This window comes from Aspergillus fischeri, genomic scaffold (genome assembly GCF_000149645.3).
Source record: "Aspergillus fischeri NRRL 181 1099437636259 genomic scaffold, whole genome shotgun sequence".
Lineage (NCBI taxonomy): Eukaryota > Fungi > Ascomycota > Eurotiomycetes > Eurotiales > Aspergillaceae > Aspergillus > Aspergillus fischeri.
This window is the reverse complement of record NW_001509766.1, coordinates 814,472-839,813: the sequence shown is the minus strand read 5'-3', so window position 1 is coordinate 839,813 and position 25,342 is coordinate 814,472. Positions and strand designations below refer to the sequence as shown.

Genomic DNA, 25,342 nt, shown 5'->3' with positions numbered 1-25,342 from the left:
TAAGAGGAGGCAGTAAGTACGAGCAGATGAGGTCGCCACACCGCGCCAGGGACCTTGTCTTTCACAATCTTCAGCACGTCAAAAATCGTCCGTACCATCTTGTCAACCCTTCTTATACATATCAACACGCTCACTCCGGTCCACCAATGTCTCTCCTGCGCTCAATTAACCTTTCGCCTCGCCACGTCTCCTTCTTTCCTTGCCGCACCATATGATTCAAATGAGAAAGATACCCGGGGAGAACAATAGACGCCAATCATGATAACCTTGAGCCATGTGTAGGATCCAAGTCGTCAGGAACCTAGGGACACCGTGAAACTTTTGTTCGTCGTATACATAATAGTGATAAAAAAGGCCGGTGCTGAGAAACCTGAAACCGGGGGCATAATATATGCAATGGAAGAATCGTGAGAGGGGAAAAAAGAAAAGATATCAAGACCGAGTTCCGCAAAACCCTAATACAAAAAGGAGGAGTAAACATGGGCTTCCCTTAAAGCGGGATTCGTAGACGAGATAAAGGTGGTCGTTTAAGCGACAGCGGCGGTGGGAGCAGGGGCCGGGACAGGAGCAGCTTCGGCGCTGACCTCAGCGGTGGCAGTGGTAGCGGCAGGAGCGGCGGCAGCGGCAGCAGGAGCAGTAGCCGACTCAGCAGGCTGCTGGTTAGCAGCCTCGTTGTTAGGGCAATCGCGAGAGATGTGGCCGGCCTGAGAACACTTGTAGCAGACCTTGCCAGCAGAGCTCAGGGGGCCACCGTTGGGGGCAGTGCAGTCACGGGAGATGTGACCCTTCAGAGTGTCAGCAAACACCTTAGTCAAAGGCATCTGCATGTGAGAGCACTTACAAGCTTGCCGCAAGCATAGCACTTCATAGCGTGAGCTTGGCAGTCACGAGCGAAGTGGTTGGGACCACCGCACTTGTAGCAAGTAGCGGCACGAGGGTAACCACTGTATCCACCGCGGAATCCACCGTTAAATCCCCCGCGGGGAGCACCGACACCACGACCGGCACCAGAGGCAGGAGCGGGGCAGTTGCGCTGGAGCACCATCCAAGTCAGCCGGATCCAAAAGGTGGAAGGGAGAGAAAGTATAGCCAACAGCGACGTACAGCAAGATGGCCGGGTTGGTTGCAGTTGTAGCAGCGGCCGTTAGCTCCACCGTTGAGACGCAAAGTAGGACAATCGGCCTGAACGTGGCCTAGTCCCTGGCAGTTGTAGCACTGCTTGGCTATTATCGACGAGTCAACATCCTTGCGCTTTCTAAAGCCTGGGATTGGACGATCTTACTCTCGGTAGTACGAGGACGCGGGCAGCTGCTGGACTCATGTCCTATCGTTTGGGGTCAGACATATGGTTCGGGGGTAGGTAGCACGCAAGGTACATACCAGGTTGCTTGCCTAATTGACAGGGATTGACACATTAGCAAGGTATTTCGAATACGTCCTCCTTAATCAAAGCACTCACAGTTGTAGCAGAGACGCTCGGACGAGGAGCAGACCTCTACGTCAGTCAGCGACAGTCGTCCTAGTCCAAAACACTCTTCCCTCCGGCTTTGCACTAACCAGCATAGTGACCAATGTTGCCACACTTGTAGCAGGCACGACGGGACAGCAACATCTTTCCGGTAGTTTAAGCTATATAATGATTTCTTCTGTCAGTTCCGCTGATGCCATATTGCAGAAACCCCGCTGCTGAAGGCGTCTGTTGCGCATTGATTGTGGCCGATGTATGATGCATAGCAGTTCGAGGCTTCGGAGACAATCTCAAACTTTATTGTAATAACAAAGTCGCAGTGTATGCTGTGCGGGACAGACTCATCGTTGAGCAGTCTCTCAATATGGGATTGGCAAGTCAACGACAATGCGACACTATCTCCGAAGGGAACATAGCAGCGACGAGCCAGTCCACGCACGCCAAACAAAGGCCGGGTCACGAAGACAATTTATATAATAGACTCACTCTTCTGAAACCAACGATCTTCAATCTCCTTCTCAATAAGTCTACTTTGACTGTCAGCTTGAGAACCTTGGAGGATGCGCAGCGCTTCCAACAGCCCACTATTCTCTCAACTCGAAAAAAGTGGGCTGACAAAGAAAAAGCGACCAGCACCCAAAGAGAGGCACACACAAAAAAGGTTAAACTTACAATGCAGCTCAAACTGAACCCTCACAGCACTCCAATCCCTCCAAACCACAAGAGGAACGAAAAGAAAGATGGAAAGAGCCTTATATCTTTTGGTAATGCACAAAGAGAGGTAAAAAAGAATAGTTACTGAATTGAATCAAGCGATTTAGCCACAGCGACCATGCTCTTTTCGCAGGGCTTTTTCTTGTCAGGGCAAAACATGAAAAACTTTAGCTCCCGGGCTTTTCCGCATTGCGTAAGGTTGCAAACTCCCCAGATTGCGCACGGCCTGAGGCACACGTTCCTAAAGCTAAAGCTTCTCTGCGCTTTTGTATAGAGAACTACTAGTATATATTTTGGTTCGTCTTTTGTTAATATTAAGAGGAAAACCTCGCAGATATGTCTGTCAGAGTAAAGTAACTGCCTGTATTTATTTTCGGCTAAGGATTCTGAAATTACACAGCTGCTGCTACTGACGAGCAGCTGCTGTAGCGGATGTGCTCCATTCCTGGGAGATTCATCGCGATGCAAAGTAGACTAGGAACATTCTCATAGTGCAACCATTGATACCGGCCGATAGAAACTGAAAAGGGATACAAATCTCTAGATAGGAAGCTCCCCGGCTGCGATCAGCAATCCAGCATACCGGATAGTGAGACCCACATATGAGTAAACGGCTTCGGTTGTGTATGACATACCGATGCAAAGGACGAAGATATACCTGTCAATAATCTGATAGGAAATGATAAGGAAAACACCGTGGCTCTTTTATTCTTCTTTTTCAATGAAAGCTGGTGCTTTGATCTCGCGGCCTTTCAGGAATTCAAGACCCTCTCCGCCCTATAGAAAAATTTGCCCTGATCAGCGCAAGGATTCTTCAAAATGACTGGAAATGAAGGGGGAAGGGAGGAACTTACATAGCTGATCAATGGAGATACTTCAACACCAACGGCATCGCCCTCAGTGATGACAATACCGCCCGCCTTCTCAATCCAGCGCTGTCCCTGGCTCATAATATCCCGCTTGCTGGTGTCGGGGTCATCCTCCCCAGTGCCTCTCGCGTTCTTCAATGGTGAGAACTCATCCTCACGACGAACCTCGATGCAAGCGAACTTTTCCAAGGGAGTCATGGGGAAGACATCGAAGACAAACTGCTCCAGCTTGATACCGTTGGGCTTCTCCGGCTTGAAGAACTCGCCAGTGTCCTCCTTGATGCAAGGAATTTTCTTTCTGGCAACATGGTGAGGCAGTTTGTGCGCCCAAGTTTCGATGGATTCGAAGAATTTGAAGGAGTAGTAGTGGTTGACAATGTTAGCGGCACGGAACTTGAGCACGTCAGGCTGTTTCGGATCCTTCGCCTCCGCCGTCTCCTTGTCGATCTCAGAGTACTCGACCACATCGGGCTTGCCGTTCTTCTGCAGGATCAGACCGACCGACTCCGTAGCATTGCGCTTCCGGACTACCTTTGTAGCGACATCAACCTGTTTCGATGCGGCAAAACCAATGAACACAGGATCCGCCACCTTGACAAGGCAGTTGTCGACACAGTAAGTGTGGATATGCTCAATTCCCCGCTTGCGCATATCCTCTCGCACACCGGATGTAAGAAGGGCCTGGTAGATACCACCGTTTCCATCAGGAGCAACAGCGACCTATATTTCCATGTCAGAACCCAACAAGCGCAGCATAGCTTTAGTATGCGACTGAGAAACGTACCTTGAACTTGCTCTCCATCAAGATCTTGCCCTCGTTGGAGATGCATGGCAAGACGCCTTGCTCAAAGATGATGACATCGCTCTTGTTCAATCCAAAGTATTTGTGTTGTTCGAAGAACTCCTCCGTGGGCTTGCGGGTAGGCCCACTGGTCATGACGTACCAAGGGATGACAGCCTCCTTGCCTGAAATCTTCTGAGCAAGTAGCTGGAGCTTAGCGATCCTCTCCGCCTGGATCTGGAAAAGCGACTTGTGACTAGGAAGTCCGATGTCGAAGCAGCCCTTCGGCGCGGAGCTTCCCAGACGGGTTCCCTGTCCACCTGCCATCAGGACGACCGCAACCTTGTTACCCGCCACAAGTTTGAGCCCCTCCTCATACCATTGTTCGATATCCTTGGGATCTGAGTCGAGAATCGATGCAGTCGCGACATCCGGCAGGGGTTCAAGCGAAGCGGGCCCATCGTCTGCTTTGGGAGGGTTCAGAGCCTTGTCGGCGAGTTCGTTAATTCGGATAGGGTCGAAGCTTGATAGCTGGTGGAAGAGCTGGGACCTCTCGACGGTTTGTAATTCGTCAACGAATGCGAAGACATGTCCCTGGCCTGCATCGGTGTACTTTTGTCTAAGCTGCTGGAACTCTTCAGCAGATGGTTCACGGGGAAGGTTCTCTGGATGACCATGGAATCTCTCCATGAAGTTGGAGACTGTCTCTTTGATAGCTGTGGCCATATTGATGACTAAGTCTTAAGAGGGTATCAGACGAAGAGGGATGTTGAGGAGGAGAAATAAGGAGAGGAAGAGAGGGGAGGTTTTGTTTCGAGGAGTGCGGGGTGTCGTTGAAACTTGAGCTGAAGCTTGGGATGTTCGGCCTTTAACTTCTCTCTACCCCTCGGTATTTCACCATCCGTTGACCGCCAGGAAGACGAAACCATTGATCTCCTGGTAGTATTATTTTTAGCTGGCATGGCCGACCCAGTTCTACGAATGATATAAATATCAGCTCTGGTTGTCTCGATTCGAGCTCCCTGAATGGCTCTTTGGACCTCTGGGTCCTTCAGGGCGGGGCAAACCATCGGCAGACCCAGTTTCACCAACTAGTGGCCAATAGATAAATAATAATAGGCAGGAGAAAAGAAGATACTAGTTCTAGTGCCACACGACGTATCTACTTTTTCTAAGAGGACGAGGCCCTTTAGGGGTCAAGGTACAATTCCATATCGATGAACGAGTTAATATAGGCCGGGTCAATAAATCTGATATGAAGGCTAAAATTACATTCCGCGTTATGGACCAAACTCCAGACAATCAAGTAGCATGATTAAATTTTAAGATACCGGGTCGCCGTTGACGTAGGGCGACTCGTATATCGCTTCCAATAGTTCATCTCTTCCCAATAGGGAGACTAGCGACGGCGCCTTTCTCGATATTGGTCATCATCGCGACGATCACGCCGCTCGTCATTGTAGGACCTTTCACGATTTCTATCGCGATAGGAGTCTTCCCGCCGAGGACTTCGACTGTCAGATCTACCGCGGTACCGGTTCCGATGCGAGTCCCGTCTGGGACTGCGACTATCTTTTCTGTCCCGATAGGAGCTTCTTTTGGGACTCCGACTGTAACGTCGCTCTCGAGAAGCCGGCCGCCTTCTAGCTTCACCTTTATCGAAAACCATGCCATAGTCATCCCGCTCACGGACGTTGTCAGTTGCCCGATACTGCCGCTTCTTCTCAAGCTCAGCTACGCCACCGAAGCCGCCTCTCTGACTGCGTTTAGATATGGTGGCATTTCGCCAGCTTTCTGACAGCTTTGATACCTGTAATGTCCTTATTAGAGACTGTTCAAAGAGAAGTGCTCGTAACCAGACTCACACTCTGTGAAAAATCGACATGTATACGATGATCGTCGATCAGAACTCCTTGCATCTTGAAGTAAGCCTGTTCACAATCCTTCTGATTTTCGAACTCGATAAAAGCATACTGTAGACTGTCACCGGTTCGTTTATCTCTGATGACTTCGCAAGACAGAATCGGCCCGAACCGACTGAAGATCAGTTGAAGGTCCTCATCTGAACTCGCAGTTAGCGGCGACCCATTCTACCAAATTGTGGAAAGATAAATACCTTGAGTAACAGGATTCAGCTTGCAAACGAAGAGCACATTCTCTGGAGGCTTGACCTCTGCGAATGGAAGATCACCAACCATTTCCAACGTCAATGCTTGCGCTCTGGCCTCGCGCTCTCGCCGTAGCTTTTCCATCGCTTCCTCATCCATGTTGTCATCCAGATCCTCATCGTCAGCAATCCTTACAGTCGCTAGCTGTGCTTTTGAAGGCAAAGGACTTTCAGCTGGCACCACTAAGCCAGGAGGATCATTGTAAGGGTCATCGAGGATGACTGTATGGCGGATACGAATATCTTTTAGCGGGCGACCCTGGTCGTCAATAAAGGCTCCGTTGATCTTTTCAAGCACATCGAAGCCCTCCACAACTTTCCCAAAGATCGCTGCTTTCCCATCCAGATAGTCGAGGTTATCCCCAAGCGTGACGATGAATTGACTGGCAGCGAGGCGCTCGTCGGGATCGTGCGAGGAAGGTACTGTTGCCATACTGACAGTTCCGCGCTCGGTGTGCTTCAGCTTCGGCGACAGCTTCAACGGAAATGTTCTCTTGACGGGGCCTTCCAACAGGCCCCATATCGACGACCCGCCATCGCTTTCCGGGGAATCAGGACCGAGAGGATCACCGGTCTGGAAGGTGAAGTTTTTCTGAACGCTATGAACTGGCGAGAAATTGTAATATTTGACTTTGCATAGCTTCAGGAAGCTATATCGGCAGAAAATGGATTGCTTAGTTTCTAGTTCAGCCACTCGACATTGTAACAAATAACAAGCACAGACCAAAGGAAATCACCACAAACAAAGAATGGGAGTGTTGGGGCAACCTACTTTTCACATGCCTTAGGAGACTCATCAACCAGAAGGTCAATGACAATATCGCCAAGAGAGGTCTCCAAAAGTACGCTCATGATGTTCTACTAGCGGCTGCAGTCGATGTCGCAAAGATCGACGATGCGCTCGCTCAGCAGGTAGCTAGAACAGGAAACGGTGAAGAAAATTCGTACGAAAACCAGATAGAAGTGACAAGGATATGGCAGATAGCTAGCGCAGATAAATAAGTTAAAGACCCAAGTCTCAAAGTCGGTGTGCGAGAGGGACTGAAGATGAATACAGGTAGGTAGAATGAGTGACGAGTTGGAGGTGATTTGCATGGCGCGCGTGTGAAGCTAAGGTGAGGTGCAACTTTCACGGCCGACCCGGTTCCGAAAGTCAATCCAACACTACATATCTGCGCCGATCCTCAAGCTACTGTCCATCTACCACACACCACACATTAGTCTTTCACCCGGGGATGGGACCTTGTCGCCATTGGCGATCATTGCAGCAACCCTACGGAGTAGTTCTTCACGATCGATGAGACGTCGATGGAGGCTTTGACTGTCATACACGCTTTGGGAATGCATCCTCTCTCCCCGTCAATGAGAATCGACCATTTCGAGGTGCTTGCACATTCGGAGGCCTCGTCCGGTGCCTTCTCGTGTAACCCATTCCCTATTTGAATCCGCGACATATCATCCGCGGGATCCTCAGGTATTCAGATTAACTTGCGGGTCAGAGCCAGTCACTGTTTGCTGCTGCAACTAATTCAGTACTGTCGATCCGGATGGCTTGGAGACGCAGTCATTTGGCTCCAACTGGAATTATTCATTGACAGGAAATCTACTTAGAAATGACAACCTAATCCTATGATGGAATTGTCATTATTCGTCAGGTTACAAAATCTAGAGACAATGCTGATGTACCACTCTGCTCTGCTTCTTTGCGGTGCGAGTTTCACAGCAGAGGCGTTGATAAGAAGGAACGACAACGGGATGTCCTGCAGTAGTAGGTCCTACAGCGTCAATGAGTCGCTCCTTGGAAAAAAGGAAAAACAGTAATGGCAGGATGCTCGTTTCCAAAAAAGCACGTGGATGTTGGTGGACCTACTCCTAGTACTTTGAGACAGGTTGTGCTAATTTTTGAGAGCGAAATAAAGAGCTATTGGGAAGTTCCACTAACTTCTGTCATCTTGTGGCTGGTCCCAATCCCAACTGCGGTCAATTTTGACCTGATTTTTCACAGGAGACAATGCACAAGCTTTTTGCATTTCCCCCTCTGATTCTAATTCTAACGCCCGGAAATGCAGTCACTTTACCCAACCACGTCGCATTGGCGAATGAACTGCTGGTGCAGCATCCGCAAGCCCAGGCTCGAAACCTACTTGAACATGGTTCTGTTCGGTCAATCGGATTGAAGGAAATAAAAGCAAGACAGGACAAACAATCTGTTGTTGGAGGCTGAGTCCCAAAATGGCAAAAAGACTATTGGCTGCTCTGAGAAGTAGTCTATTAGGACTTTTGCTATACTGGCATGATCAGATTGAGACTGTTCCAGTTAAAGGAATGGATTGCAGTGCAAAACTCGTTCGTGTGGGTTGCCAGCCAGGCATTAGCAGGCTGTGCCAGTCTGAGAAGATACTGTCTTCCATGAACCCCTGAACTTCGTGCATACTAAATCATCCCCTGGCCCCACGCCCCTGCTATTTTCTTGTTTGACCCAAGCCGAGTTTGCATAATCATTTTGTGATTTGTTATTGTGTTCTGGATTCTCTGGTGGTCTAAGAACCCTGTCTTCTTGTTTCCTTTGACTGAGCTTCTTGATTTCGACTTGTCCAGTGTTCGAGAAGGACTTGCAGACATAAGGGGACTGCCCAGCCACTGCTAGGTAATCATACAGCGCCACTGACTTGGAAATCATGCCAAGGCTGCCTTTCCTCCCAAGTCTCTCTTTCCCTGATTCATTCAGTCATGGTGTTGAGCTCCTATTAGCCTTGTGCGGCTCGATCACGTCGATTCAAGCCTAAGCATTGGTCCGGACCATGCTGCATGTCTAGGAATCGAGCTATCCGAGACATCAAACTGAGCTCCTTAAGACTGTGCGTTTGCGTGTAGCGCGAGTCTGTAAGGCAACCGTTTCCACATCCGCGCAAAGACATTCATATGCTTTCAAGTGAATGCTCGCGACTGCAGCCATTCTCGACACTTGACTCAGATTAGAGACTGATGTCAAAAGTACCGGCAGAGTTTTGACTTCAGAATATGTTTGTTTGATGCTAAATACTGGCAAAGCCTGGCCAATAGGCTTTCCAACCAGCAACTCTATCTCAACGCGCAAACATGCTTCTTTATTCTTTCTTCAAGCTCGGGAGACTAGATAGATTCCGCTCTTTGGAGTTTATGCCATCGTAATCCGCGGCTGTCCGCTCTGCAACAACCTGAGTTCTCATCTTGATTTGGCATATCGCTTTATGTGCTCTTGGAGAGAGGAGGTATATCGTCTTCTTGAGACAAAGCTCCTGGAGGTGACGGTTAAGGTGGAGCTTCTTGTCCTTTTTGGCGGCAATTGATTGGGGATCTTGCGCAGAGACCTCCAAGTCCTCCAGCCCTGAGTCCTAGGCCCTTCTGCGGTTACCATCAGGTCGTGCTCGTCTCGTGCGACGTTACTCTGTGAAACAGAACCTCTAAAACGCCTTTGATTCTGTCTGTCTGGCCTTCTATCAGCGTGCTTTGGGAAGTCCAATCTGCTTGCCATTGGAACTGAATGCAACACGGGACAATGCATATGCTCTCCTGGTACAACAAAAGACTGAAGATTCAGGTATCAAACTGACCATCCTCCTGCCCTCCACTAGTCGCTGAGAACACTTGAGGTAAGCTCATGACTGATCTATAATTCTCCTTCGAACGGTCCAGTCAGAAGGTGTGGGAATAACAGTCCAAGATATTTTTTTGTTCGAAAAAAAGAAAAAGAAAAAAGAAGGGAACCCCAGAGATTCATACAAATTATGGCCCGCACATTGACTTAAAAATCACACCTTGATTCCGATTGAAGGAAACCTCCTTCTCATCTTTCCCCGGTCCCTTTCCCAGTTTCTTCCTGAGGCAGACGGAACATGCTGGACACAATCATCCCTAATTAAAAGACCTCCAAGTTCCCAGCTAACCTTTGTGAGAAGCCATTTCAACCCCCTTGGATCTGTCTTGACATGAATGTGCGAGTCTCAGACTCAGGAACAATCCAACACCAATCGGTGAAGTCATGGCCCATCCTTACTACCCGTCCGGGGACGAGGTTGGTCTCGATCAGCAATCCAGACATGAGGCTCATTCAATATCACCCTCAACTGGACCGGATGGCCAGCAGGAGATGGCGGAGAGAGGCACGAGTTCCGTGAGTCCTGCTCTAGAGATCGACGGCAGAAGTCGGAACTCTACCAGGCGCCGTATTCAAGTCGCAGTAAGTAGCGTATAGTTTTGGTGGACATCGAACAGAAAGAGGAAACATGTCCTGATACTCGCAGTGCAATCGATGTCGCAAAAGAAAGATCAAATGCAGCGGAGATATCGGTGATGGACAGGGATGTTCGAACTGCCGGGCCTCTGGCAATACGAATTGCCAGTTCTTAAGGGTAATATGACACTAGCCTACCTGAAGGATATGTTGTCATTGAGATTGGTGAGCTGATATTTGCAAGGTCAATTCATCAATGCTCCAGACGAAAGTTTCCGGGTGGCCGTATCATGCATCAAATGCTACGGTTTCTTCCTCCTCAAGGCTAGGGGTGTATGCACATATGGCCCAAAGGTCTGGACTAGTACCAACGAACTCCCTCGGTGTGCGGCTTGGGTCGTTCTCGCGCCCTTCTGGCTACGATCTAGGTACCTTCGACCCTCAGTATCCACCTAGTCGACAGACTCTCAGACTTGATCACACGGCCAACTACGAGAATGAGCCGCCTGCATACAATCCTTCGTCATCATACATGTTCCCCAGTTCGCAACAAGGTATCCTGCCTGACTATTGCGGCCTTGCATGGAACAGCAAGGCATGGAATTCTAACGTCCAGGTCAACAACGCCCAGAGCGGAGCAGCATTTCCTACCCAAGATACAGAGAATGCCTTTGCTTCATCCTCATATCCCTTCTTGTTCTCAGGCCAAGGGACTCAGTCGACTGACGTTCCAATGACATGCACGCCGTCAGATGGACAGGGCGCCGATCGGACGTTACCCAAAGCATCCGGCCGCAGCCAGCTCCACATGGGCATGTCTTCTCCAAGCGCGACTCCTGAAGCAATGTCAGGATTGCTGTTATCCCCGGAATATAGATATGGACATCATCTAGCCACAAGAGCCTCGATCTCGAGTAGTTGCCTTCCGAGCATGCAGCTGGGCTCGAACGGGAGCTTTGGCGGTAACTCCCTGAACCAGTCAAGGAAGGCAAGTCAGTCGAGTGCCCCGGACATAATGTTCGATCATCTGCCCATAACATCGGTCGCAACGCCCTCGCACCTTGGCTCCTCTACTGGTACAGCACTCAATCCGTTTGAGACTCTTGATTCAACAGATGACTTTCGAGCGAGCACAGAAGGCCTATCAACAAGGTCATTTTCCCGAGACAGCCGACGTTTCATATCTATGATGGGCTGTGGCTCCGATATCTACGGATATAGCAGCAGTGAAAAGAGCAAGAACCGGTCTGAGACGGCCGATACTGGATCCACAGCTACCCTGATGAATGGTCTTCCCTACACACGCCCCAGGTATGCGGATACTCATAGCACCATACCATTTGATGTCCTTGCAACCGAGGTCTTACCCGAATATCGAGCATCGGCCGAGTTACAGCGAACATCCGTCTCAGCTCTGAGTAACCCGGGTGGCTTCTGAAGTTTGGCACGTCTCTAATTTGCAGACCAATAGGGAACCTATTGGGATAGGGAAGTCCTCCACAGGAATACTGGTTTCTGCTTCTCGCCTCTAAAGGGTTCTTGCGATCTTCTCATTTTCGCGGTTTTATTTTTGTGTTTCTCATATCTTTTCTTCTTGTCCACTTGACGATGATCCTAGTATCTGTCGAACCTTGCTGCGCGCGCCTGACCGTGTTTTTCTGCACTTGGACAGATCGAGATGTTACACTAATATTGAAGGTTGTAGAGTATTGGCCCACGGTGGGCAATTTTCGTGTTTACCTATCTACCTTTCATGCGTCTGTTGTTTGTTAGGGAACTAGCGGCCTGGGTGGCAAATTCCTTTCTTTCTCCTCTTTCTTTCAATCACAACGTGGCGGGAGTTTGTTTTGCTCTCTCTTGAGATGTCCTTTTACCTGTTATAATTTGTCATATTCCATCTATAATTGGACCGATTAGCACAAAGTATGCCTGTGGCTAGACTGCCTGGTGTCCGCTAGGAATGACAATAGTTGCCTGCAATTTGAGCACCAAAGTATATTGTTGTATTGACGGATAAGACCTGTCATATGCATCATATCCGTCACGCTAGTCTATGTATGTTGATCTGGTTGATAGGCTGATCAGGACTTTGCATATAACTAGCCGGGTATGATTACTAGAGGGGTGGATGATTGTATACACAAGTCAGTTCATTCGATAACCAACGAGTAGCTACGAAACATGAGACAAATGTCTTGCGAATATTAGTAGCCTAGGGCCCAGCCAGTATCTACTGTCGTCCAAAAGCAGACCGGAAACAAAGGCAAGGAATAACCGGAGCAGATCTTTTGTTGCTTTTTTAAATAGTACATCGACCGAGTCCCGATGTTGGAGGCTTCTGAATTGAGTGACTTGCGGTAGGAGCTGCTGGTAAGAGAGATGATTGAAGGATGCCTGTTTCTGGTTCAGGAAACCAGAGGCGATAGAGAGAGAGGAAGCAGGAAACAGAGAGAAAAAGAAGAAAAAGGAAAATGAATTTTCATCCCAGAGAATTACCCCAAATCTCGAATTTTCCCTGTCTGTATCGTCATGGTCATGATAAAGGGCGTAACAGTATGCGCCACCGAAACCACCGCTATTATCACATCCAGCAGGGTCAGCCCCTGGCCGCGTCGTCCGCCCCCAGATCCGAGTCCACCTCCAACTCCTTTCACCAGGATCAAGCCGAATGCATTTAGTCCTTGTTCTTCTTGGGTCCCTTGGTCTTGGCGGTACCGCGGAACTTCTTGGAACGGTTCTTCCGTTGCTTGCCTATATATTGGGAAGAGAGGTTAGCGATGCTAGATTGAGTAACCCCTGGAGATATGAAAGGCATGTATGCACGTCTGATTCAATCCCCAGGGTGCTAGTGGGCGGTGGCTCAAACATACGCTGCTGTCGGCTGGCCTTCTCGATCTTAGTAGCGGCACCGATGCGGACCAGGCGGTAGTGAGGCTCGAACTTCTTCAGGGCCTCGTGGGAGTCGTAGACGAGGGCGAAGCCAGTGCTCTTGCCACCACCGTACTGAGTGCGGAAACCGAAGACGGAGACCTGGTCCTTGTTGGCCTTGTACAGCTCGGCGAGCTTCTCGCGGAGCTCGTCCTTGGAGACATTAGCACGGTTGGGGTGGAGGACGTCCCTGTAAGAAGTCGATGTTAGAATCATCATCAAACTGATCATCAACCATCACGACAAAGAATGTCCTTTGCATCTGTGCTTTGAGAATTTCCAGGTCCTTCCTCCATGATAGTATTCCAAGATGACAAATGAACCGATCATCTCCATTATCATTGCCATTTGTTGCCTTTGTATCTTTTTGCCGTTCCGCGTGTTCCACACTCAAAATCTTTCTTCCAGCACACAAAATCACTTTGAAAAAAAAAAATTCGACCAGAAGGGACCCTCTCCCTGGAAGTCTCAAGCGCGTGATAGGGAGGAAGAAAAGGGCTCCTTACACGACCATCTGCTTTCTGGCGAGCAGGGGGTTGCGGATGAACTTGCGAGTCCGCAGGGTAACGGGAGTGTCGGCCATGATTGCGGTGAGTGGGATTGACGAAAAAGTTGAATCACCAGCGGCGAGAATCTGCGAGCGAGAAAAGGAGCAGAAACTCGACAGGGACGAGAGGGTTGGGGGGATTGTCGAAGTCGCTGCTGTCGTTGCCGGGTTTCTCGAAATGCGATTCAATTTTGCTTCCGTTTCGTTGTGCAGTTCTAGCTGTGGGCTCGGCTAGGGCACCCGCTAGCCCATTGAGGTTTAGCGCGCACCTGACCCGACCGGCCATTACATTTGTATCATTCCATACTAATTTAAGCACTAGTATAATGGAAGATATCAGTCGAAGGCAATATGTCCCTTGTATCGTCCTCCGTTATTGACGATGACGGTGACGGTCAGAATGATAATTGCGTCTCCTTCGACAAACTGGTCGCGCAATATTTCCAGCAGGTGGAACCCCACCTGCTAGAATTCCCCGATGGCAGGACCATGATCAAATCTGCCGCTCAGTCAGCCCTCTACGAACGCATGTTCAACGAGGCGGCCCTGTGGCCGATTCCTCCCCTGAACTACCGGGCTCGTGTTCTAAAGAATATCTTGTCTCTACTGGAAGAGTCAATTTCAGACCCCGAAGAGGATGTATGAAAACCCCCGGTACCACGTTACGTTGCGTAGCTCCGGCCTACACAGCCCTTTGTATGCAATAACTCTGAAAATCGACTACCAGTAGACATATTCATTACCTTCATGCTCGCATTCTGACGTCTCTCTTCTTCTAGGAGATCTCAGATGATCTCATGGAATGCTGGAGCACGCTCGTGACGCAACCAAAGCCATCAGCTCTCCAACAAGCCCAGCAACTGGCCTATGTCAAATACACAGCCCCAGTCCAAGATGCAGATGCAGATGGAGCTCCTTCAGGAGAACACAGGGCCAACCGCACAATCATCACCTCCGAATCACGCGGCCTGATCCTCTCCGCAGGAACAACAGGCTTCCGCACCTGGGAAGCAGCCCTGCATCTGGGCTCATTCCTCTCCACGCCCGCCGGGCAGGTCCTCGTGCGCGGGAACCGGGTCATCGAGCTCGGCGCCGGCACGGGCTTCCTATCCATGTTCTGCGCGAAACATCTCGGCGTGCAGAGCATGGTCGCGACGGACCGCGAGCCGGGTCTCATCGAGAATATCCGCGACTGCATGCGGCGGAATGAGCTTGACCCTGCTATCTTCCATCCTGCGATTTGGGAGTGGGGGACGCCCTTGTCTTTGACGCAGTCTGGGCAGGAGGACGAGGGCGACGCCGCGGTGTTAGGCAGCGGTGATCTGGCCTTTGATGTTGCCCTCGGTGCTGACCTGGTAAGTGCACATGATTATTCAAAGATCATTCTCTGGCCCATGGCCGCGGATCTATGCCTCGCATTACATGCACAGGATATACATTATACAAGACATCGTGCAACAGACCTGGCTAACGGAAAAAAGATCTACGACGTCGACCTTGTCCCGCTCCTGCTATCCACCCTCCGCGACCTCTTCGAAAACTACCACCTCCGGGAATTCATCATCTCCGCGACGCTCCGGAACCAGGATACCTTCCAGACGTTCCTAAATGCCTGTCGTGAGTGCCTTGCTTCGAGCCAATCCAACTGATGCAAGCTCCCCTGCTAAAGGTTTCGCGCAGAAATGAACGATTTCCAGGTGGAATGCATGCCGTATCAGTCTCCCTCTGCGGAGATGCAAACGGGTTTCTTCCATTCGACCAGTATTCCTATTCGTACGTATCGGATATCCAGACATGGGGTATGAAACGCTGTCGCGTTGGGTGGTAGACGATTCACATGATTAATGATGGTAATCTCTGGTGTCACGCATCCTCTCTACACAGTCGTGAACATGTATACTATACTGCCGGCCTCTAAGGCGAGGACAGGCCTGTTCCTTGCAGCAATCTCTATTTCTCCATCGATAGACGATTACAACCTGGTAGACCGGTTTGAAGTATGGTCATGAATTGCGGCATGTAGCTAAGCATACGCTATCAGGCAAACGATACATAAGAAAGGGGCAGCTGTAGGGGTATCATATAGACCGTCAAAGTAAAGGAAAATGTGACCGAAAGAACGGTACTCCAGATCCGTGGCTAGATGCAAAGAATGAAGGGATCATTCGGGTCATTACAAGATGCAAATGTAGTAATATAAAGTCGGGAAGCCGAGTATAAGGATGAAAAAGATTGACAAGTGAATACCAGAGAGAATGGGGATTGGCTGGACTGCGAGGATGTTACTCGGCCAAGCTCTCCCTCAAAAGTCCCTCATCCAGTTGCTCCGGATGCAATGAGACAGGAGCTCGCGGAGGGGGTCGAAGGCCCATGATCGGTCCTGACTGGTTGACGCCCGGGTACCTGTATCGCAGATTCGGGACAGCGTCGAAGCTGGCCCTGCTCCTTCTTGCGCCGGCAGAAGATGGACGGGCAGGTTCTGGTGAGGCGGTGCTTTCCGGAGGCAAAGCATCCGACTCGGCCGGAGGCTTAGCATTACTATCTGCAGAGACTGCAGCGATACCCCAACGACCTCGCACCCAGCCTCCCACTCGACGACTCAGCGACGTCTTCCGGTTGGGAGTGACAGTGGACTCGGTCGAGCCGCTGTCCGCGGACACAGCAGATACTGCATCCGCGGCGCGGTTTCGGTTTGCAACGGTAGCGAGGAACTTTCGGGGGGAATGCTCGGAGGATTTTGGTGGTTCTCGATCCGCCGTGACCGTGCTGGTTGAAATGATGGGCGATGGTGAGAAGAGCTCCGGCGTAGGCGATATGATGCGGCGTGGAGCGCGAATGGGCAAACTGGATTGCAGATGGTCGCTGATTCGCGAGGGGCGCCGACTGGGCGTATGGATGTCCATGCCTGCAATGGAAAAGAGGCTCTCGTGAGATTGCCGTCTGCGTAGGTTGGGACTGTGCGGTGTAGAGAAGACGTCGTCGGAGATTGGGGGAGGCCGGTTAGGGACCGACTCTGCATAGTGCGAGGAGGAATCCTCCATCTCCTCGGGTATCACTGACTGCAGCGGCATCCGGTCCAGCTCTGCATAGTTCATTTGGTCCCCAGAATAGTCGTATGCCATGTGCATCGAATCATCACCGACTCTCTCTGTTCCATCAAGTCCATCCAGAGGCCGGAAAGGTACATCAAAAGGGACGTTCTTGTCGCGAGAGACCATTACCGGAGACGAGACAGCCGTGCTTTCAGGACTAGTCGGTTGCGACGATTCGAAACCGCGTTCCACCCGGTCGAAGATGGATGACGCTCGATACCCTGACTGTGGCGAGCTCGCTAGCGAGGAATCGGCAGCGGGTGATCGCAGTGACCAACGGCGGGAAGCCGCGGCCGGCGGAATTGAAACAGACGTCTGAGATAAAATAGTTGAGGTCGAGGAGACGGACGACTGCTGCTGGTGCGAGGATTTCCGGGACGCCTGGGAGGTCGACGCCGAGTGCATGACTGTGGTGGCTCCCAGAGACCGTCTCTTCTTTGACCGACGAAAGATGGTACTTTTTTCCTTCTTGGAGCCGACGGAGATGGAGGGGGTATGGTAATGATGATGAACATGGAATTCTTGCGATACGCGGCGCGATTCTTTCGATTCTAGTTCGTGATTCAATGTCGTCGATGACGGCCGCGGCTCTCGCTCATCGTCTTCACCGGTTGAAGTCAAGGGCTGATGCGACAGGATCTGATCTCGCAGATTCTGTACCTCCTGGTTCGAGCTTTCGAGCATCTCCCGTAACTCTATGATTCCCATCTGCAGATTCGCATTATCTTGGAGGATGTCCCGAACGAAGCGCGAGACCACATTAGGGTTGCCCTGATTCCGACCCAGCTCCTGCGCGGCAGCAGCGCCCTTTAAGCGTCCAGCTGCACCGTCAAGCTCGCGCTCCACCGCCCTTCTCCGCTCCATGCGCTGGATGAGTTCATTGTGTCGTTCACGCTCCTCCCGGGCCTCCTTCTCGATTCGGTCAACTTGATCGTGTAAGTCTCGGAGGGTACATTCGGCCTTCTTCCATCGCTGCACGGCTGACTTGCTATCTTCCTGGGCCACCTGTAAAGTCTCCTGCAGTCTCGACTGTTCGGCCTCCATCTGGGCCAGTTGGACTTCGAGTTCCGCTGCGCGCGCGGCCGACATGGTCACTTTGCGCAGCTCGGCCTCTCTACACTCTAGTGTAGCCGCGAGCGACTTGGCATGAGCGTCCGATTCGGCGACGGCCTTGTTCAGGCCGTCCAACCGCTCCAGCAAACCACGGTTCTCTTCGATGATGCGGGCATTCTCGGCCTCAACCTGGCGCTTCTCACGCTCCAGATTCTCAATATTGGCGAGTAACCGCCGGCGGTCTTCCTCCGCCTCGGCCATGTACGATTCATGGCGGTGGAGCAGAGCCTGGAGAGCAAAGGTTAGCGATGACGAGTTCATTGACGGGAGATCCGCTGCAGGTTTATCTGCTTGGACAGCCATGACGGACTGTAACACAGTGGGAAAGAATCGGGGACCGCAGTCCCTGAGACGCCATGATGGGCAAGTAACTAAGCAGTAGACACAACGGGGAAGAATCAATGCTCGTTTTCTTTGGGGGATCTTCGCCTAATCCCCGATATGGACAGGGAAATGGACGAGAATTCCAGAGTTCAAAAGCTTAATAATGTAAAGGAAGAGAATGGTCCTCCCACCAGGGAGGAGAATGTGCGAAAGTATGCGTATATACAAAAACTGAGGTATGTGCGCAATCACAACAACCAAACATCAGGCACTTATGATGGAGGCCTGACGTTTCTAGAAAGCCTCTTTTCAGGAGACAAAGGGACAGACAGTAAGAGAAAAGGTAAGTCATCAACGTACCTGACCCAATCGAGCAGCTGTTTCAAGGTCCTTTTCCAATCCCTCCAAGGCTAAGTTATTATTATGGAGGAATGCACAATCATTACGACCACAACAACAGCGAAGAACGGCTGGAGTTGAGGAGGAGTGGGTAGGAATGCAGGGAACCTGCCCTGCAGGGTCCGGACTATGCGGCCGGGGATGAGAATCCATGGCGGAGGAGACCAGGGAAAGGAATGCGACCTTCCCAAGAGAGTTTGTCAGTTGATCTCTACAGTGGATAGATAATGAGCTGGCACCCCTTGACGGAGCGATGACCTGGGGCGGAAGCGCCAGTTCATCGAAGCTGAGACGTTGGTGGGGCAAAGGGAAGGATGATATTAGACCATGCAAAGAGATATCATAGAGAGATATGGTAATAGGTGTGACTGCTTCTTGTGTAGTTACTGGTACTACGTGATTGTTATGAGCAAATAATAACAGTGATGATATTCCCCAACAGGAACTGAAGAAAAGTAGGGTCGCTGATTATGCATAAAGGCGGAGAGAGCCAAGTGAACATGTGAACTAGTGTTATTACTATGTCTTACCTTACCGGACCGGTAATATTGCAAACCCATGATACCTAAGGAACGTGCAACATTCGAAGAACTACTAGATAGACTAGCCATTCCTCTTACAGAACTGTATGCAGTGTATGTCTTTGTTAAAGTAGCCAGAATTAAAGCAATAATGATTATCTGTCAACGTCTAACAGGAGTGATGAAACAACTCTTTTGAGTCACATCCCATCACCTCGCATTATCATTGCCAAGGAGGTCGAGTGCTTTTGGTTTTTCGTTATTAGACAGACACACAGGCAGTCGCCGAGCATTGCCATTGTGGCCCAGCCACCACGTTCGCATCCCTGCGCAACCCTACACTACGTGGTGCAAGTGCTCGGTACTACAACGTTGCCTTGGTATTCTTCCGGCTAAATAACTAGGTAAGTCGATGCTTCTGTCTGACATGGTCTCCTGATCCTTTCAGTAGGGTATTCTATGTTGCTTTCACCAACACAGGGTCTCTCGGTCAGAATTCGGACAAGATGCGCCAGATTAGAGGGGAAAGGTTGTAGTTTCATTCTCGTATGACACCATGGACCTTCGGGAAATTACGAATTCGGGTGCTCTTGTTAAATCGCCGGCAATCACCCTAAAGCAAAAAATCATTGCGCACATTGATAAACGCCCCAGCGCCGCCCTCTTCGCTAATCTCGTTGACAAGCACCTCTGTCTGTTGATAGAGCCGCTCCAGCGCGGCTGAAGATGGCTTCCCTAGTGACACTAGTAAGAGAATCAGCGTTAGTAATTGGCTGCATTGAAGCACACGAAAAAGCACAGCTGACCTAGAATGGCAGAATTAAGTTCTTCCGCAATAGCTACGCGTCCTGCAGGATCAAGGTAGTGGCCGTGCACTGATCGTTTCGGATCCTGATAGGCAACCAATGAGAAGATGTCATCCAGCACCTTCTTGTCGCCGCCTCGCTCGTCGTTTGGATAATCCATGCGTAACTGCTGCCCGTATTGAACCGCTTCGGTGAGAAGCTCGTGGAACTTCCCTGAGTTCTCGGATTCTTCGGTATCCATGCCCTCGGTGTCCCAGCCGTCACCTTCCTGTAATTGTTCATCAAGTTCCATCTCCTGGTCGAACACCGCACTGCCATCGGAAAGTCCGTTGGACGCTTTGCCTTTCTTCGACGCTGTCAAGGAGAGCTCGTTGCAGCGCCGCATCATCTCCAAGAACTTCCGGCACCGTAGCTTGAATTGAATGTGAGGATAGCTCTCTAGAACGTTCCCGTAGTAGGCATTTGTGTACTTGAGAGCCTTGTCGATGTCACCTTCTAGTATAGCAGCACGAATTTCTACCCGCCGAATTGTCAGACTGACTTATAATAATCGAGATCAATGAAAAGCAGTTGTGATCTTACTCTGTCGGTTGATCGCGTCAAGTCCTTCCTCCACTTCATACTTTGTGAGGGATTCCTTTCGACCATTCTCCAGAGCCGCTGACTCAGCAGCAACCTCTTCTGAGAAAGCCCGAGCGGTGTCGACATAGCCTTCATGAGCCAGGAACTGTGCGACTAGTTCTTGAAGCAAAGCGTTCTCATCAAGCGGTGGTTGTAGGTTGGCCGTGCTTGTTGCGTAGATCTCCGAATGAATGGAGAACTTCTCTCTCTACGTAATAAAGTCAGACTTCCTGCTAACGTCAGGCGGAGATACCTGAGGAACATACTTTGACCATGCCGTCTATGTCGAACATGAACGGCTGCTGACCGAAATTGGCGACCAAGTGTACAGGTGGTTGCTTCTTCATCCCCACAGAGGGATATACTTTCAAATTGCTTAATTCCCTAAAGGCGTTTCCTTGTCAAGAAAGTTAGTTTCTTTCACGTAGACTGATATCGAGGCGGCCGACATACCAAGGAAGACGCCATTCTTGGTGAAAAAAGCGCATCCGGTGGCGAAGTTAACACCACACCCGACAGTATCATTTGCACCAAACGTCGGGCCGTACGGTCGTCCCTGGCCCTGATTCTCCCCAAAAAATGATTTGCCATCATCACCGTGGTATGCCCAAGATTCTTGCTCCCACCCGGGAAGCCTCTCAACGGACGCTTTGCTGCTCGAGAACCCGATTCCTATCATCCTGCACACTGTCAGCACCTCCTCGTCAAATCCACGCGAAATACCTACCCTTCCTTAGGTTTTGATAGAATCGTAATCTCAAAGTAATAAATGCCACACTGCGGGGGCATGGGGTGATCAGCACGGACAGCGGCAGCCTCATGATCGTGCTTGTTGGCCGGACCGGGATACCGGATCTCAAGCCCCCCGTTTGTGAGCTCTAGACCGGAGTATTTATCATTATCGCTCCATCGTGAGGGGAGTGGCATGAGATGATCGTCGTCGCTCGGCGGTTCCCTTTCGATGATATCATACGTCATCCCACGATGGGAAGGAGCTATACGAGGCAAGCTTGCATGGCTAGAGGAAGTCGAGAGAGGGTTTGAAGTAGAAGCGGAAGGTGGAACATCTCGTTGAGAAGCGAGCTTTGTTCGGCGAGCGGCCTCGAGGCGAGCGATGTATCGGGAGTTGCGGAGATAGGATGGAGTAAATAATGAGGGATCGGAAAAGCTGCCGGGGTTCTGAAATAATGTATCGTATCGAGGAAGGTTGGCAAACTTCCGAGAATAAGGAGGAAGCGAATCGCCAGGCGTCGTCCTCCAGGGGGAGTTTAACTGCATATCTGCATCCAAGGCGGAGGAGGAAGGCCTCAGTAGTCGGCCGTTGGGGTAAAAGGGTGGGGGGTATGATGAAGTGGAGTTAGAGATAAGAGGATGGGAAGGAGGACTACTGTTGCTTGGTGGCGAGAGGGCAGTCCCGGACAGGACCGAGGCGTAGGAAGAACGGCGTGGAATAGATGAGATGCTTGGACCGGAATATGAAGTTGACAGAGGAGGAGCTCCTCGAGCTCCACCGGACGGGGGAAAAGGCGCATCGGTCATGCTGTCGTCGTTTCGCTGGATGGAGCAAAAGCCAACGGCCAGGCGGGTACTTTTAGTGACGAGGGGGGCATCCGACGGCCCTCACGCGAGCTTCTCTCGAGGCAGTACCACGCTCATTCCACGGTTAGCAGCCGACACTCGATCAAATAAATCATCACCGTTTGGTCGGTAGAGTAATAAGTTAGTTTTTGACTCTCTTGACAGCCACCAAAGTCTCTATCCTCTTTTGCTCTGTCCGTTGTCGCTTGCGGTTGAGTGGTGCACTTTTGTTTTCCGTGAAGGCAGAATCAAGAACAAGCAGCAGTAACAGCAACAGTTGGAGTGTCACTACTAATCAGCTCGTCGACCGGAGTAAAATCGTAGCAGATAGGGAATAGCGTCAATGTTGATGATACAGCTCGAGCCAGCACCGTACTTCTGAATAAAAGAAAGCAATCAAAACTAGAACGGGGAACGCCGTGCTAGAGTGACGGAATAGTAAGTAAGAAAGGACAACACGCAGCAGTAATCGCTACCCGTTCGACGAGAGAGAAATTACTGAACGAGCTTGGAGCGACCGAAGAAGGGGAAGTCGCACGAGACCATGATGGCATGAGAAGGAAGAATTAGGACTGCGGGGAAAGGACACGGACTGGACGGGGGCTTCTCATTTGGGGTTGGAATGGGATAAAGAGGAGGTAGTGGTATATGCTACAGGGGCAATAATAATAAGAAAGTACATACTCGCAGCGATGTGGTCACCAGACGAGTGATTGATTCATCAATCCTGGCATTACTGGCTCTACTGAGGTCGGCTGTGCACCACCTAGGACGATCCTACGATATGCTTGCTCTGGCTGAGAGTATATATGCATTACTATGTCGCCGACATGACCAGTACACATCATACCACTCATGGTACTAAGCACATCCGGATCAGTTTATTTCATTCCAATTATGTACGGGAACATAAGTAATAAGCACCAGCGATAAAGCCCCTCTTTTTTTTTTTTAATGGCAATCCTGGCTGATTCTAGCAGCAGCTGATCTGACAGTCGCTTCCCCTCTGTCGGACAATCTCCTGTCAGTTTGTTTCAAATAGCCAGCAATACCAGAATAGGACCGTTCGAAAGGCCAGTGGGTGTGCTATTTCGATACTGTACGCACATCCAGTCAAAATATTAAAGAGCTATGGGAAGGAATAGTGCTGGCAACGACGGGCGATGTCCACTGATGAAGTGGCTGAATGAACGAGGACGGCAGAGTGAATTATCCTCGAAATTTTCAACACGTAGAAAGCATGACAAGTTGAAATGATTTTCTCTTTTCTCTAATGCATGGGATTGCCCATGTCCAACATACTCAAACAGACTCAATCATCCGACGGACTCCTGTATACCCGACATATGCAGTGCAAAAGGCCATATCCTAATATCCTCCTTTGGAACCCTAGTGATACATAGACAGAGATTATTCAAGCAAAACTAGCACACGATATGAATATCGAGAGCACACCTCTGACATGCAGCAAAAAATGTTTTGATGCCATGCCGCAATAGTGGACATTACGACGAGAACAGAGAAAACCAGCAACGATATGTGACAGACATAAAACGCCAACGCCGAGAAAAGCGGCCTTCAAGACACAAAACCACACGCTTGAAGTCGTCAAAATGAAAAAAAAAGCGGAATCAGAGTAATATTGTACAAGAAGAGTAAAGGGTGAATAGAGGGGCATAGTAAACTTCAGCTGGACGAAACTATGCAGTCATAGCAATTGCTGGTGAAGATGCTTCGGTAATATTAGGAGGGACCGGAGTCAGCTCCATATCGCCGGAGTTGCTTTTCTCGCTGGGCGCACCGCTAGCACTCTGGTTGGCCTTGCTGTCACTATCACCGGTGTCGAGAGCGGCTTCTTTCATCTCGCCGTTTGTCTCGGTCTTTTGTGGTCGAGGAGCTCGCCATGATGGCAATTGCCACTGGACACCAGTGAAGCTCTTCAGCTGAAGGGCCTTCCGTTCCCATTTGCGACAAGGGGTTCCAGATCGATCCAAGGCGCGAAGACCGGCGTTGATGGCACCCATGTTGGCCTTGGGTCCCAACCGGGAGGAGGTTACCTTGACAGAATCGCCAGTACCATCGTCACTGTAGAATGTCAGAGTTAGCAATGTGGTAAAAGACAAAAGGACGGCGAGGGAACAATGACGTACAGTCTGGGCTTCTTCTTCGGGCCAGGCTTTCCCCTCGGTCTAGAGAAAGATTCGGTCGCTTGGCCAGCGCTTCGCTTGGTTCCCGACTTGGGAGCCGGTAAACCGTTGCGACGAGGGGTATCTGCGGCGGATGTCCCAGGAGCAGGAGTAGATGCGGCATCTGAAGCATTGTCGACGGACGATGGTGGGATGGGAGGGTCTGCAGAGGACGAGGCAGGAGACGAGGGCTCTTTCTCCTTGACGGGTGGACTCGCGCTGGTGCTATTTTTCTTGGTCGCTTTTTCTTTCCCATCCGGACTAGCAAACCGACTGAGCAGTTCCGGCGACAACCTGAGGACGACGATTGCCTTGGGGGCCGCAGAGCGGTTGGAACGACCGTTTGTGGTGGATGTAGCAGCCGCCATTGTTTTCATCTGAATAGAGAGATGTTTGCCTTTCTCTTCGGAGGTAAAACAGTGATTTTTCTTTTACTTTTACTCTTGACAAAAGCTATGGCTAAACCCGTCAAGAGCAAATGTAGCAGTGTCGATTAAATGTGTGACACGGGGTGATTAGAATGTAAATGTGATCGTGACGTGAGTGTCAGATGGACAAATTGCGTAGGTTAGGTTGAGTTAGTTGGTTCCAAGACGTTCGAAAGCGGAGGGCGACACTTGGTCAGGGCGAGGCAAAACTCTGGCAGGGCTGAGGTCGGTAGCAAAGGTGAAGCAGAGGTGACATAGTCCGAGGAAGCGGTAGTGGTGATGGTGGTGATGATGATGATATTGGGGTAAGTAGAGAAAGAGAGGAAGAGGAGGGTGAGGAAGGAATAATAAGGAAGGATGGACGGGGGATGGAAGAAAGGGATGGGGATGTCGAGGCGCTGTGTGGTGGTTTCATTGTTGGTTGGTTTGTGTGTGTGTTTTTCTTCTTCACTCGTCTACTTTAGGGGAACTCAGCCAGACTTTCGTTCGGTGCGGTCAGTCAGGTCGATTGTCAGGGTGAGGAGGCCGATGGATGGGAGAAAGTATGGGAATGTCAGACCGGCGTTCGAGTGTGGTATTATTACCCA

General features: G+C 50.4%; 9 protein-coding genes across 9 annotated transcripts, besides 1 other annotated feature; 2 read left to right on the top strand and 7 right to left on the bottom strand.

Annotated features, from left to right (window-relative positions):
• Nucleotides 1–527: 527 nt before the first annotated feature.
• gisB (putative zinc knuckle nucleic acid binding protein) lies at nucleotides 528–1,612 on the bottom strand (the record flags this gene model as incomplete). Its single annotated transcript, XM_001262854.1, has 7 exons — nucleotides 528–785; nucleotides 842–1,033; nucleotides 1,105–1,223; nucleotides 1,283–1,324; nucleotides 1,381–1,392; nucleotides 1,460–1,495; nucleotides 1,558–1,612. 7 exons carry the CDS (start codon nucleotides 1,610–1,612, stop codon nucleotides 528–530), a joined length of 714 nt encoding a protein of 237 aa, XP_001262855.1.
• Nucleotides 532–641: a microsatellite.
• Nucleotides 1,613–2,887: 1,275 nt separating the features above from the next.
• Nucleotides 2,888–4,558, bottom strand: NFIA_114900 (UDP-N-acetylglucosamine diphosphorylase; the record flags this gene model as incomplete). The annotated part of the gene is made up of 3 exons (XM_001262853.1): nucleotides 2,888–2,959; nucleotides 3,037–3,771; nucleotides 3,836–4,558. The coding sequence occupies 3 exons, from the start codon at nucleotides 4,556–4,558 to the stop codon at nucleotides 2,888–2,890; spliced, it is 1,530 nt and encodes a 509-aa protein (XP_001262854.1).
• A 673-nt stretch (nucleotides 4,559–5,231) lies between these two features.
• On the bottom strand, nucleotides 5,232–6,851 carry NFIA_114890 (putative RNA binding protein; the record flags this gene model as incomplete). The annotated part of the gene is made up of 4 exons (XM_001262852.1): nucleotides 5,232–5,642; nucleotides 5,698–5,894; nucleotides 5,949–6,649; nucleotides 6,772–6,851. The coding sequence occupies 4 exons, from the start codon at nucleotides 6,849–6,851 to the stop codon at nucleotides 5,232–5,234; spliced, it is 1,389 nt and encodes a 462-aa protein (XP_001262853.1).
• A 3,704-nt stretch (nucleotides 6,852–10,555) lies between these two features.
• Nucleotides 10,556–11,650, top strand: NFIA_114880 (uncharacterized protein; the record flags this gene model as incomplete). The annotated part of the gene is made up of 1 exon (XM_001262851.1): nucleotides 10,556–11,650. The coding sequence occupies one exon, from the start codon at nucleotides 10,556–10,558 to the stop codon at nucleotides 11,648–11,650; it is 1,095 nt and encodes a 364-aa protein (XP_001262852.1).
• Nucleotides 11,651–12,886: 1,236 nt separating this feature from the next.
• NFIA_114870 (40S ribosomal protein eS24) lies at nucleotides 12,887–13,723 on the bottom strand (the record flags this gene model as incomplete). The annotated part of the gene is made up of 3 exons (XM_001262850.1): nucleotides 12,887–12,963; nucleotides 13,083–13,330; nucleotides 13,647–13,723. 3 exons carry the CDS (start codon nucleotides 13,721–13,723, stop codon nucleotides 12,887–12,889), a joined length of 402 nt encoding a protein of 133 aa, XP_001262851.1.
• Nucleotides 13,724–14,038: 315 nt separating this feature from the next.
• On the top strand, nucleotides 14,039–15,492 carry NFIA_114860 (protein-lysine N-methyltransferase; the record flags this gene model as incomplete). Its single annotated transcript, XM_001262849.1, has 4 exons — nucleotides 14,039–14,326; nucleotides 14,467–15,042; nucleotides 15,169–15,304; nucleotides 15,368–15,492. 4 exons carry the CDS (start codon nucleotides 14,039–14,041, stop codon nucleotides 15,490–15,492), a joined length of 1,125 nt encoding a protein of 374 aa, XP_001262850.1.
• Nucleotides 15,493–15,969: 477 nt separating this feature from the next.
• Nucleotides 15,970–18,195, bottom strand: NFIA_114850 (uncharacterized protein; the record flags this gene model as incomplete). Its single annotated transcript, XM_001262848.1, has 1 exon — nucleotides 15,970–18,195. One exon carries the CDS (start codon nucleotides 18,193–18,195, stop codon nucleotides 15,970–15,972), a length of 2,226 nt encoding a protein of 741 aa, XP_001262849.1.
• Nucleotides 18,196–19,749: 1,554 nt separating this feature from the next.
• Nucleotides 19,750–22,102, bottom strand: NFIA_114840 (putative Ran-binding protein (RanBP10); the record flags this gene model as incomplete). Its single annotated transcript, XM_001262847.1, has 6 exons — nucleotides 19,750–19,880; nucleotides 19,943–20,458; nucleotides 20,525–20,771; nucleotides 20,830–20,960; nucleotides 21,017–21,243; nucleotides 21,291–22,102. 6 exons carry the CDS (start codon nucleotides 22,100–22,102, stop codon nucleotides 19,750–19,752), a joined length of 2,064 nt encoding a protein of 687 aa, XP_001262848.1.
• A 1,739-nt stretch (nucleotides 22,103–23,841) lies between these two features.
• NFIA_114830 (uncharacterized protein) lies at nucleotides 23,842–24,695 on the bottom strand (the record flags this gene model as incomplete). Its single annotated transcript, XM_001262846.1, has 2 exons — nucleotides 23,842–24,226; nucleotides 24,292–24,695. The coding sequence occupies 2 exons, from the start codon at nucleotides 24,693–24,695 to the stop codon at nucleotides 23,842–23,844; spliced, it is 789 nt and encodes a 262-aa protein (XP_001262847.1).
• Between the last annotated feature and the right edge of the window lie 647 nt (nucleotides 24,696–25,342).